Below are 12,611 nucleotides of genomic sequence, written 5' to 3'. Positions count from 1 at the left end.
CCGTCCGGAGTGCCAGCAGCCCGCCACCGAAAGCCGGATTCCAGACACACTCGAGTCCGGATGCCGGGCCCGGAGGAAGCAAGGAAGAGCGGCCGCTTTCCCCCTTCGGGTGTGGCGAACCCCCCGGGGATCCCCGGGGGAATGCTGCTTGGGGTTTTCCTCATCGGGTCTCGCCGCCAGGACATGTGCGCCTGAAGCCACTTCGCCCGCGTCCTGGACAGCTTGCTCGCCGTACCTTCGGCGACGGCGGCTTGTCTGCCCTCGTCGGAATGTCTGATCTCCGCTGTGTGCCCCCCTCCTGAAGGCCGGCCCCGGAGAGGCCGGCTCCCTCTGCCGGGCGGGCCTGGTCGTGGGGACCGACGCGGAGTTGGCCCCCCCCCCCTCCCGCCCACTCTCGGGCCGCCCGCCAACCACCCCCCCCCCCGGCCCAAGGGCTATTGGCGGGTGGGGAGGCGCGGTTCATTGGTACCTGCTCGCTTATCGGCATTCGCTCCGGATGGGTCCGATGGCGTGCGCCATCTCAGCGGAAGAATTCCCCCGGTGCTCCTGTGATCGCGGCGACTTCCCATTGCGGACTGTCCGCGGGGGGCTCCCCCCGCAGCTGGGCCCCGGCCTGGATGCCAGGCATTCGCGCGGTGCCATGCACGCCGGCAGGTTGGCGCCCGGGACGCCTGCCATCATTGGTCGATGCCCAGCCCCGGGATGGCCCGGCCCGGGTCGCCTCCGCCCACCTTGCCCGCCCCGCCGGCGGGGGGGGGGGGGGGGGGGGCCGCTGCCGCTTCGGGTTTTCGCCCAGCGGCATTTGCAGGACCGTCCGGGCCTCCCCCCCCCCCCACCAAGCTGTCTCCCGGGTTGTTCCCCGCCTGCGGGTCCAGTGGAGGGGCATATTCTTGTCGGTTGCCCACAAAGAGGCACCCAATACCACATCATTCCTCCCCCCCCCCCCACCCGGTGTCCCGTATGACTGGCCTGCCACATAATGGGTCAGCTCCTGGCACCACCCCGCCCGGAGCGGCTCAAGCCGGCCACGATACAGGCCCCTCGAATATCCCGGCGGCCGGCGCCCACCGTCTGTTCAGGCATTCCTCCGCCCGCCAGTGTCCCCGCTCTCCCCTCCTCTCGCCCCCTGCCGGTATCTGCCGGACGCGTGGCATCGTGGCACCAAGGCATCCGCCAGACCCCCCCCCCCCCTGTCCCCGGTGCCCCTTTGCCTGTGCCACCTCGGCCGGCTGACTCTGCCGGGTTTCTTCGGCTCGCAGCTCGAGCACCCCCGGCCGGTGCGCCGATGCCAGGGTGGGGCTTGCACAGATGCGCCGTCCGACAGGCCCGGCCGTCGGCCAGATCAGGGTCCGCCGGCGGGCCTGTTTCATTCCCCGTCGCCTGACCCCCCTGGGTCGCGGAGCACAGGCCCCGCCCAGGGTGCTGGCCTCCATCAACGAGGCATCCACCGTAGCACATAAGCGCCACCACCCGCTGGAATGGGGGCCGAAACAAGGAAAATAAAAAGGGGCCGTCCCTGTTCGGAGCAGCCAGCACCGCCCGACTGAATGATCAACCCGCCGCATCGGGTCCTTGTTTCCCCCCGAGCAGGGGACCCTGCTCCCGAGGCATGACCACATCATGCCCGGAGCATGTGATACCTCGGTCTGGCTGTTCGCAGCCCCCACCACCACCCCCGGGCCAGCCCAAGCTGGCTCCGGGCACCGTCCGCCCCCCCCCCTTCTCCAGCCGCAATGGTCCTACCCCGGCGGTCCCCGCGCAGCGCGGCCCATCCCGCGGCTGTGTCCCGTCCACAATCATAGGTCCGCACCCACAACCATGTCCCCCCCCCCCCCCGCCTGCCCTGTGTCTCCTGGCCGCCGCCGTGCTTGCATCGCTGCGAAAGGCGTGTTCCCCCCTGACGAGACACCCACCCGCCTCGCCCACCCCTGGGCGTCCGTCATTCATCGCCTCACGCCCGGGACCGAGCTGAGCACATCATATTTTGCGTGCGCGCTTGGGTCCTTCTTGCCGCTCCAAAGCAGGCCATGCCCCCGGCCCCTCTGGGCCGAAGCCCCGACCGGCGGCCACATCTCCCCTCACGCCCTTGCGGCAGCGGGGCCTGATCGCCGGTCCCCGGGCGGGCTCGCGCCCGGGAGGACCCCTTCCAGGCAGCCGGCCGCCACCCGCCCCGGAGGAGCACCATCGGACGCACGGTCTGCCGATCATCCTCCAACATGGGCCCGGATTTCCCCAGACGCCGTCCAGGCCGCGCACGCAACACATCTGCCGCCTGGACAGGGTGTCGGCACCGGCCGGGTCGACGAATGTCCGGACGATGCCATCTTCCGGGATGAGGCCCACCCGGCAATAAAAACTGGCGCACATCCCTGCCTCGGGTCATGCGGGAGCTAGAGCCGGTCTCGCTCCCCCCGCTCCCACCCCGCCCCGGACCCAGGTCCCCAATGGGCGCGCGCGCAGCAGCACGCCAGAGCGCCGGCTCTGGGGGCAGGCCACCCCGGCCGCCGGCCCGGCAGCTTGCTTCTCCTCCTCCTCGCGGCCCGTCCAAGAGGACCCATCCAGTGCAATGGGCCGGCGCCCCGGCCGGGAGCTCTCCAGGGCTCCTGGTCGCCGGCCTTCGCCCGGGCCGCATGGAACACCAAGCTCCTCTCCGGGTGATAGGCCACCCGGCCCGGCGATGGCCAGGGACGCTCCCAAATCCGGTCCACTGTGCCCAAGTTGGAAGGTCAGCGCCGCCCGCCCGCCGGGGGGGGGGGGGGGGGGGGCAAATAAGCCGCCTCCGCCCCGGCAAACGGCCTCCCAGCCCCACGCACCGGGGCTGGCGCGTGCCACGGGGCGTGCGCCTCCGCATGCATGCTCGGACCCGGACACAGCCAGCCCAAGTGCCCATCCTCAACCTGCAGCACCAGCATCCCGCTGTTCTCCGCCCGGGTGGCCCAGACACACCGGCGCCCGGCGATCCGGGCTCGGTGGATGCCTTTCCCCGTCCAGGGCTCGGGCGCCTGTCAGCACAGGCAGGCATGGGCCCGAAGGCCGCAACGGGCCTCCGGGCAAATGCCCCACGCGCCATCGGGGCGAAGACCTTGGCCGGGCTGCTGGCCAGCACCGCCAGCGAGCCCTCACCCCCGCGCACACCGGCCACGCTCAGCACCTTGCCATCCCGAGACGCCTGGCGCCGGTTCCCGTGTGCGCAGCAGCCCCAGCCCCCGGAAGGCGGGGGCATCCTGCCCGCCCCCCGCCCCCCCGCAGCCGCACCTCCCAGCCGGCCACCACAGCCAGCGTATCCGAGCCCAGCAGGGGCGAAGACCCCGGCCGGGCGGAAGGCCCGCTCCTGCCGGGTCCGAGGCACGCTCGCCCCCATCAGCGCCCCTTCCCCCTGGCATGCGGCCCGACCGGCAGAATCCGATTGTCATCCACCGCCGCCAGGTGCCGGCGCCTGCTTGCCCCGAGGCCGCGCCACTGCCGGCGTCAGCTCAAGGGCTGCCCCCTGCCCCCCGACCAGCCCCGCCACCGCACCTTTTTTTGTCTCGCACGTGTGTCCCTCTTCCCGCCCTCGCCCGGTGCCCGGGGAAAAGCACGCCCCATGCCGGACATCGGGTCCTCACGGGTGACGGTCCGATGGCCGATGGCCAGACCCGGCCGCGGCCCCCCCCCCCTCGATGACCCACTGGCCGTCGACCAGCCCCTGGCAGTGGTCCTCGCCCGGGCGGACGGCCGGCTCCAAGCACCGGTCCATACCGCGGCCGGTGCCCAGCGCCCGGGCGAAGGCAGGCCCCGCCGGCTGGGTGCTCGAGCTGCCCAGGGAGGGCCTATGGGCCACGGGGAGGGCTCCCATGCAGCGACCGCACCCGCTGCCCGAGGACCATGAAGCGCCGCCGGGTTCAGCACGCCCCCAAGCCCGTCGACCTGCCCGGGCCGGACCCCGGCCGCCGGAGGCCAGTGTGCCGCGCCCCGGGGGCAGTGCACGTGTCGCTGGCGTGCCCGGCCGCGCCCTCCCGCCTGCCGGTCCCGGCGTTGGCGTCCACCCGGCTTCTCGGAGCTGGACCTCGCTGATCGGCCTCCCGGACATCGGGCGAGTCAGTGCCCCGCTGGCGTCGCTGCCCGGGCGGCACCCTGAATGGCTGATTCACATGTCGGAGAGGGTTCTTCGCGCCGGCTCGCGCCCGAAAGCACCCCATCACGGGTCGGCTGCAGCAGGTGGCCATTCCCACGGAAGGGCCGCGCCAGCGCCATGCCCTCGAGGCGCGGCAGGCCGATCTGGCCGGCCCCGCCCGCCCGCCGGCACGCCCCCACCCGGTGCACGCATGAGTGGTGCCCTTCTCTCCGACGCAGGTGCCCCCCGCGGAGGAAGAGGCCAACCGCCCGCGCCTCCCCGCGGCCCCGGCGCCACAACCAAAGCCCACCCGCGCCGACGGGCAGACGCACCTGCCGGAAGAGGGAGACTGTGGGCAGCGGCCGCGTCATGCCAAGCAGTTGCCCGGGCCCATCGACCGGGTTCACCCGGGGCACCACCCCGCGGACGATGGCCAGCTCCGGGCGCGCCTCCACCGGCAGGTCCGACATCCGGCCGGCATGGCGCGCGCGCACGGTCGAACTCCGCCACCACCAGATGCCCGGCCCGCGGCCGAGGCAGCCGGTTCCCATGGGCGAAGAGGGCGCCCAGCAAGCCGAAGCGCACTTGCCGGCCAATGTCCGCGGCGCATCGGCACCGAGCCGCATGCCGAGGAGGCCCCGCCAAGCTGTTCGCGCACTTCGGCCCACACATGCCGCCCCTGGGCAGGGGTCACGCCCGGGCAGCGCAGGCGGTCGTCGGCGGCCAGCCAGGGTGAAGCCCAGCCCCATCTGGATGGTTTTCATGGGCACGGCCACCTGGGCCGCGCGCGCGGACGGGAGCATCGCACCGGCGGCGACGCGGCCCCGGGCTGCATCGTGGCCCGGGTCGGTGGCCATCCTCATCGGGTCCATCGGTCGGCGGCCGGCGCGTGCACCCAGGCGCGCGATGCGAGCCGCCCACGGGCCCCGGGGGTCGGACCGTGTGCCGCACGCGCCTCCAAGGAGCGAACCCCCACATGGCAGGCCCACCGGCCCGGCCCAGGTGGGCAGGTACACCCGGATCCCCCGCCGCTGGAAGGCCGTGCCCTCGTCCACCCCGGCCCGGCACCAGTACACCCGGCCCGAGGTGCAGCCCGATTGACCGGACGCAAGCGGCAGCCGGATGCCATTGTGCGCCAGCAGGGCTACATTGGCCGCCACGAGGAAGAGCGCCCGCCCCGGGGTGTCGAGCGGCCCCGGGCCGGTCAGTGCGTGTCGGCTGCCGGCCTGGCCGAGGCGCCGCTCCTCCGCCCGCCTCGCCCGCCTGATGGGCACGCGCGTTCGTCGGTACATGCGGATAGATGCCACGCGCCGGCTTCGGCGCCGCCAGCAGCGACCGAAGGACGCCCCTCGGAGCCAGCGCCTCCGAGTGGCGGGGCTCCAAAGCCTTGAATGCCGGCAAATGGACGGACGCCACACCCATGAAAGGCACATCCGGCGGCAGAGGGCCAACAGCATGGGGCCACGGCGCAAGAGGGAGGGGACCTCCATCTGCCGGGGCACCGTCGCCGGGGTGGCCACAAGGCCCCGGACATGTCCGGGGCGCCGGTCGAGGGAAGTGCGAAGCCACGCTCAGGTGGGGACCAGCGAAGGCACAAGCGGTAAAAAAAGGACGCACAGGGGAAATTGTCTTGGCGGGGCCCTTTTTGTCTGCTGACGAAGGGGTGCGTCCACCCCCGGGGGCTTCCTCTCTCTGTGTGTATATTGTGCCTCTGTGTGTCCGTGTGTATTGTGCCCGTGTCTCTTCTCTCCCTCTCTCCTCCTCCTCTCTCTGTCTCTGTCTCTTCGTCACCCCCAACCTCCCCGTCCAGGCGTGCAGCCCTTGAGCTTTTCCTGCCCCTACTACCTACTGTGTCTGCAAAAGCACATATCCGGGCACGCCTCGCAAAGGGTCGATCCATGGTGCCCTTGCCGCCAACCAATCTGTACCCTTCGATCCAAGCCAGCTCCCCGCCACTCCCAACAGCAGCCCACGCACGGAGGCCCTCCAGCAATCGGCACACTTGACAGAGCCCAAAACCCATGCCCCGGCGCCGACTCATGCCACAGTCGCCCCCCCCCGGTCACGGAGCGTTTTCTCCCACCGCCCAAGTGCATGGTCTTGGCCCGCACATGCCGGCCCCCTCCCCCCCGGGGGGCAATCTCGTGAAGCCCCCGTCTCCGGGCCTCGCATGGGGGAAACAACAAAGGGGCGAGGCGGAAACAGACTCAAGGGCGGGCGCCAGCCACCCCCGGGGACAGGGACGAGCTGGGGGTGGGGGCCATTCGCCTGACTCAGCGGTGTGACCACGGGCAAAGAGGTCCTTAACCGAACGCCCCCACTTAACCCGAGCGTCGTAGCTACTGTGCTATCGAAAGGCCAACGCCGGGGCCATGTGCCCGCGCGAAAAAAAGCATGCTCCCGATCCGGGAATTGAACCCGGGCCTCCCGCGTGACAGGCGGGGATTCTCACCACTATACTAATCGGGATGGTGTGCTGGATGCCTGGCCGAGGGCAGGCTATTTTACTGCTGCTGCCGCTGCCGCTGCTGCTGCCGCTGCTGCTGCTGCTGTTGTTGCTGTTGCTGTTGCTGCTGCTGCTGCTGCTGTTGTTGCTGTTGCTGTTGCTGTTGCTGTTGCTGTTGCTGCTGCTGCTGCTGTTGTTGTTGCTGTTGCTGCTGCTGCTGTTGCTGTTGCTGCTGCTGCTGCTGCTGCTGCCGCTGCCGCGCCGCTGCCGCGCCGGACCTCTCTCGACCCCCCCGGCCCGAGGTTGCCTGACTCCGCGCGAACCTCCCGCAAAGGGCCCTCGCGCGGACTCCCCCAGCACCGCCCCAACTTGCCCGGCCAAACGCCCGCACATGCCGAGGAAGTGCCTGGCGCGTGCGGCCCTGCAGGGGCGGGCCTGGGGGAGTCCATTCGTTCGGGCCACTCCGGCGTCAGCGCGACCTTGGGGTGGGAACATTTTTTTTTCCCGCTTCCTCGCCGGCACACCCCGGCATGCCGGTTGCCCGGAGGCCATCCACGACTCTCATGCCTGCCGGTGTCGGTGATGGCCTCGTCGAGACTGCCCTGAGTGCTGCGATCTCCCGGGCCCGGGGGCGTGACAGCATGGCCTTTCCCCGCGCCCAAAGCAAGGCACACCCCTCCCCCCGATGCCGGCGCACACCCCACCACCAGATCCCTGGCCCCCCCCCCCCCTCCCTCAAAGCAAGTGGCTGCCATCCCCTCGCGCATGTTCACAGGTGCGCACGCGTGCCGGCACACGCACAGTCGCACTCACTTGGGCTGCTGCCTTCCCGGCAGGGGGCAGCACCCGCTTCCTGCCCGGCACGGGCCATTGTCACGCCGGATGGGCCATCGTGCGGGGGCCCCGGCGGGCCGATTGCCATCCGGGCGCATGGGGCCTGGGAAATAAAACCGACCCCGGCCCCGAGTACTATCCCATGCGGACCACCCCTCAGGAAGGGGTCGCCACGGTGGAGGCGCATGCGATGAGCGTGTCGTGCGCGAGTCCCCTCCTCGCGCGCTCCCCCGCGGAGCCATGCGCAAGGGCCAACGTGAAAGGGGCCGGCTGCCCTTGTGAATTGCCCATGGCCCGGGAGGGACACCCGCCCGGCGACTCGACCCGCGGCCGATCGCCAGGCATCCCCACCCGACAGGGCCGCGCCCCCGGCGCGAGGAGGCCGCCCGGGGCCGAGCCCCGCGCCAGTGCCCATCCACTCGGTCCTCGAGCGAGGGCGCCCCACGCCCCACGTCGCCCAGCCCCCGCCCGAGGACCCTTCTTGAAGGCGCTCCCCGCCTGGCGGCTGGGCTGCCGATCCGACGCTCCGCACCCGGGGGCCCCTGCCCGCCGGGCACACACCCCGCACGGCAGGCCAGGCCGAAGGCCGCATCCCGGCCGGGCGCATCTCGACGCGGCGGACAGAGCCGCCGAGCAAAAGGAACGAGCACCTGGCATGCGCTCGATCTTGGGGCCGCACTCGGGGAGCATGGCTGCCCGCGCCAGAATCACTCCGGCAGAACCGGAAAGCCGACCAACCACACGCCAATGGGCTAGATTCATGTACCGACATGCATTGGACCCAGGTCGGCCATGTGCCACCGAAAGGCGGGCTCGCGGTGGCCCCCGCCCCTGGGGCCGGAGGCCGGGCCACAGCCAGGCTCCCCTCCGGGCGGGTCTTCCCCGAGCAGCTGCCACCTCGCCCCGTGTGCCGCCGGCCGCCGACAATCGTCCCGGGCCCTCTTCTACCGGGTTGTGGCGGGTGGCCTTTCCGACGGGTGGCCTGTCCCCGGCCCTTTCCCTTTCTCTCGCCCCCGCCGCCACAAGGCAGCCACTGGAGCTCCCTGGCCCTTTCCCCGCGGCCAGGGAGAGCATGGCATGAGGGCCTCTCGGCGTGGAGGGACGGCGTGCACGGCGGCCATCTCCCGCTTTGCCGTGCCTTCACCTCGCAGGATGGGGCGCCCCCTCCCGGTGTGGAGGAGGACCGGCCGAGGGTGCCCCCGTGCGGGACGTGCGAGCCACTCAACCACATATAAGAGCCCTGGATCGAGGTCCAGCAACAGCCTGTTTAGCTCAGTTGGTAGAGCATGGGACTCTTAATCCCAGGGTCGTGGGTTCGAGCCCCACAGTGGGCTTACACTCTCATTTTGCCGCCCCGTTTGCCCTCTCCCTCCACCCCGCCGCGTGTTCTGGGATCCCCGTCCTCCCCCTGCGAGGGGGGAGACGCCCGCGCCCGGTGCCCGGGGGGGGGCGGGGGCACCATGTGAGGGTCGCTTGTCCCGACGAGAGAGCCTACGCGCGGGGGGGCGCAGAGGGGCCAACGGCGCGTGTGCAGAGGCGGGGGCCGCGCGGACTGACGGCATCGACGCGCGCACCCCTTCGCCGGGGGGGGCCTTGCGATTGTATCGTTTTATCGCCCAGGGGCGTGGCCAGCGGGGGCCCGCTCGCGCGGGAGTCCCCAGGCAGATCGCGCGCGCCGAATGCCAGGAACATGCCCGAGGCTGCTGGCGGGTGCCACCCCCGCCGGGGAGGGCCCCGGGGGACGTTGAAGCCCGGGGGGCGGAGGGGCGCCCACGCACCAGCCAGGGCCGTGGGTTGCCCCGAGAAGAGCGAACTGCCCGCGTCCCCGCCATCGGAACCTGTATTCCGGACCGCGCCATACACACCAATTATTATTCCTCTTTTTCGGCCCTTTCTCCCCTTTGTCTGCGTTTGCAGATGGCTCGCTTTCCCGGCGAGAGGTTCCTCGTCTGGGGTGCCCCGGCCATGGTGGCCTGTCCCGGGCTCCCCGGCCCTCGCGGCCGCCACAGGCTTTTTGGGCGGCCTCCCCCCCCCCCCGCCGGCTCCCCCCTGGCGCGGGCCGCGCGATCAAACGCCCCACCCACCGGCCTGACGCCGGATGGGCGCCGGCCCCGCGCGCGCGCCCGCCCTCCCCTGGGCATGGTCGCTCCTTTCCCCCGAGAGCAGGTCTCGCTATTGGCCCTCCTTTGGGGAGGGGGGATCTAGCCCCGCGGCCGGGCACCCGGCGGTTTCCAGATGCCGGCATGCTGTCGCGCACTTCACCCGGCCTACGGGCCCCGGCCGGGTGCCCGCGCAGCGATCCTCCTCGAGATCGCCTACGCGCCCGGTGGCAGTGTCGGCCCCGCGGCCTCGTCCCCTTGCCAGCCGCCCATTCCCCTTGGCGCATGCCCGCTGCCCGGCCACAGGGAGGGGCCGCCGTTGCACGGGCACCGAGCGGCGCCTTGGCTCTTCGAGGCGCTGGTCCTTCCCCGGGGGATCGCACCGATGGCCCAGGGCAGGCACACTGCAGCCCCACTCGGCCGGCGGGCGTGCGGGCCCCCACCGTGCGGCGCCGGCCTGGGCCGCGACGTACCCCTTGCGGGGATGCGCCCGGGCGGGCAAATGTCCACCCACCGCCGCCCCCTGGGAGGAGACGCGGGCTGCCTTCGAGCAGGGGGCCCGTCCTGCTTGACGCCACCGACGCGAGGCTCGCTCCCTCGGCCGCGTGGGGCCACCTCTCGACCGGCCGGCTGGACAGCAGCGTTGCAGGCGCACTCGCCACGATCCCCCTGCCCAGTCCCCGCGCGCGCACACACACACACAAACAGCCCCGCAGGAGAGCGCGCTCAAAGGCCTGCGGTGGTCCCTCTTGCCCCGCCCGCCAGGCAGGATACACTCGTCGAAGCGCCGGTGCTCTTGGCCGGACCTCCATCAGGGCGAGCGTGAGGCGGGCATGGCTGTAGGGGATTTTTTCTTGCTCGGCAAGCAGCAGCCCCCGGGTGCTCGGCTTTTGGAGGCTGCCCTGCGCGCACATGTGTTGCCCAGAAGTCCGCCACCCACCCACATGCATGCTCTCCCTCGCTCCTTCCCTGTCTCCATCTCTTTCGGGCTCGCCCATGCCCCTCGTGCCCGTCCACCCACTGGTCCTGGATATCTCCCACGCACCAAGGGACGGACCCGTGCGGCCGGCGGATGCCCTCCTTGCCCGAGCGCATTCGGCCGGCTCCCCCTGCCATTATGGTCGCCACTCACCTTCCAAGCTGGCTCGTTCGGCCGCCAGCCCGCAGGATCTGCCTGCATCGATGGCCGCCTCGCGTCGCCCTGTGCCCCGCTGGGATGCCCCGCTTGCGACCGGCAGCCCAGGGCCCCTCAAGCATTTTGCCCGCCCTCATCCCCCCCCCCGGCACTGGCCTCCTAGCCCGATGCCTGGCATCGCCCTGCCCTCCGTGCCCCGGGGACCGCCAGTCCCGCTTCCACCCACCGGCGCACCCCCCCTCGGCGTGTCGGACACGCCCATGCCCCCGCTCCTGGAGGCCATCGTGCGGGGAGATCGGCCCCTCTTCCAAGCTGCCGGGGCCCTGGCAGAGGTCGCCGCCGGGTGTCCGTGCATTCCTCCTCCGAGAGCGAGCCACCCATGGCGAGGTGCACCCGCGCGTGGGCATGCGCTCGCCCTGCCCTGTGACCGGAGGGCCACCACGCCGGACGGCCAGCTGGGGCTGGCGGCCGCCGGAGGCACCAACGGTGTGCCCCCAGCTCGTCCGGCGCACAGTGGCCATCCCGTTGCAGATGCGGTTCAGGCTCTTTTCGAGCGTCGGGCCCACGGCGGCCGAGGCGTCCCCACCGGCCGGTGTGCCCCCGCTCTCTCTCTCTCTCTCTCTCTCTCTCTCTCTCTCTCTCTCTCTCTCTCTCTCTCTGCCGGAGATTCTCAGATGCCCATGGGCCGGCAGGCGTGCGTGTGTGCGCACGCCTGCCCCCGCACCGAAGAATGCATCCCCCAGTGGGAGGCGCCCCGTCAGGCAGCCGCGCGTCCGGGCGGCCGAAGACTCGGCCCGCCCTGTGTCCCTCCCCAAGCGCAGATAGCAGAGGGCCACCCGCACCTCGAGGCCCGTTGCAGGGCCCCCCCTGCCAACTCCTCTGCACCTCCGGCCGGCGCGTCAAGGAGAGAGAGCAAAAAACAGCCTGGGGCGCGGCCTCCCCTGCCCCGGCGGCGGCGGCGGCGGCGGCCCCCTCCTCTCCCCCGGGGCTCGCGCCCGGCGTGGAGACGCGCGCGCGCGCGGTCCCGCACACGCGGGCAAAAGAAATGTGCTCATTGGGTGGATCGAACACCCGACCTCCAGTTTACTAGACTGGCGCTCTACCACTGAGCTAAACGAGCTGGGCACATGTCCTTCGCAGGACTGGCGGGTCTTTTCAAGTGCGCGCGCGCGCACGCGTGCGTGCTCTCCGGAACGCGCAGGCGGCCAAAAAGAAGGCAGCCCGCTGTGGGGCTCGAACCCACGACCCTGGGATTAAGAGTCCCATGCTCTACCAACTGAGCTAAACAGGCGCTGACAGCCCTCGCACCGAGGTTATATATAACCCACACATTTCCCCGCCCCCGCCCGGCAAAAGAGACCAGTGGCCCCAGCCAGGATCGAACTGACGACCTTCGCGTTATTAGCACGACGCTCTAACCAACTGAGCTATGGGGCCTTGGGGGGTCGGCCGCGTCCAGGCGCCAAAACCGGCGGCGCTCGCGCCGCCCGAGGAGAGCCCGGCCCCGCCCTGCCCTCCTCGCCGAGATGTCCCGGAGGGCCTAGACCCACCGGCTCGCTCGCTCGCTCGCCCGGGCCTGCCCAGGCCTGCGAGGCATTCTCGCGCCCAGTGGCAGGGTCAGGCTCGGCAGGGCACTCGCGTGCCGGCAGCCGCCCCGGCGCTCCTCCCCGGCCCCCTGACGAGACAACTGCCCGAGGAGCCGCCGGCTCGCGGCACCACAGCTTTATTGTGCGAGCCTCCCCCCCCTGCCCTCCTCTCGTACATACACATGCACGCATGCACGCATGCACGCATGTACGCATGTACACATGCACGCATGCACGCATGTACGCATGTACACATGCACGCATGTACGCATGCACGCATGTACGCATGCACGCGTGTACACATGTACGCATGTACGCATGCACGCGTGTACACATGTACGCATGTACACACACATGTGCGCACACACACACGCGCACACACACACACACACACACACACACGCACACACACACACAC

At 71.3% G+C, this 12,611-nt stretch overlaps 1 protein-coding gene and 5 non-coding genes across 6 annotated transcripts; 1 reads left to right on the top strand and 5 right to left on the bottom strand.

Annotated features, from left to right (window-relative positions):
- Nucleotides 1-3,601: 3,601 nt before the first annotated feature.
- H696_02751 (hypothetical protein) lies at nt 3,602-5,515 on the bottom strand (the record flags this gene model as incomplete). The annotated part of the gene is made up of 5 exons (XM_009496651.1): nt 3,602-3,809; nt 3,967-4,097; nt 4,174-4,236; nt 4,426-5,319; nt 5,384-5,515. The coding sequence occupies 5 exons, from the start codon at nt 5,513-5,515 to the stop codon at nt 3,602-3,604; spliced, it is 1,428 nt and encodes a 475-aa protein (XP_009494926.1).
- A 975-nt stretch (nt 5,516-6,490) lies between these two features.
- On the bottom strand, nt 6,491-6,562 carry H696_02750. The gene has a single exon. It is a non-coding gene; the product is annotated as a tRNA-Asp (tRNA).
- A 2,072-nt stretch (nt 6,563-8,634) lies between these two features.
- H696_02749 lies at nt 8,635-8,707 on the top strand. The gene has a single exon. It is a non-coding gene; the product is annotated as a tRNA-Lys (tRNA).
- A 2,948-nt stretch (nt 8,708-11,655) lies between these two features.
- On the bottom strand, nt 11,656-11,727 carry H696_02748. The gene has a single exon. It is a non-coding gene; the product is annotated as a tRNA-Thr (tRNA).
- Nucleotides 11,728-11,825: 98 nt separating this feature from the next.
- Nucleotides 11,826-11,898, bottom strand: H696_02747. Its single transcript has one exon. It is a non-coding gene; the product is annotated as a tRNA-Lys (tRNA).
- A 72-nt stretch (nt 11,899-11,970) lies between these two features.
- H696_02746 lies at nt 11,971-12,044 on the bottom strand. Its single transcript has one exon. It is a non-coding gene; the product is annotated as a tRNA-Ile (tRNA).
- Between the last annotated feature and the right edge of the window lie 567 nt (nt 12,045-12,611).

This window comes from Fonticula alba (assembly GCF_000388065.1).
Source record: "Fonticula alba strain ATCC 38817 unplaced genomic scaffold supercont2.4, whole genome shotgun sequence".
NCBI lineage: Eukaryota > Rotosphaerida > Fonticulaceae > Fonticula > Fonticula alba.
The sequence above is the reverse complement of the archived record's forward strand: the minus strand, read 5'-3'. Positions and strand labels throughout refer to the sequence as shown.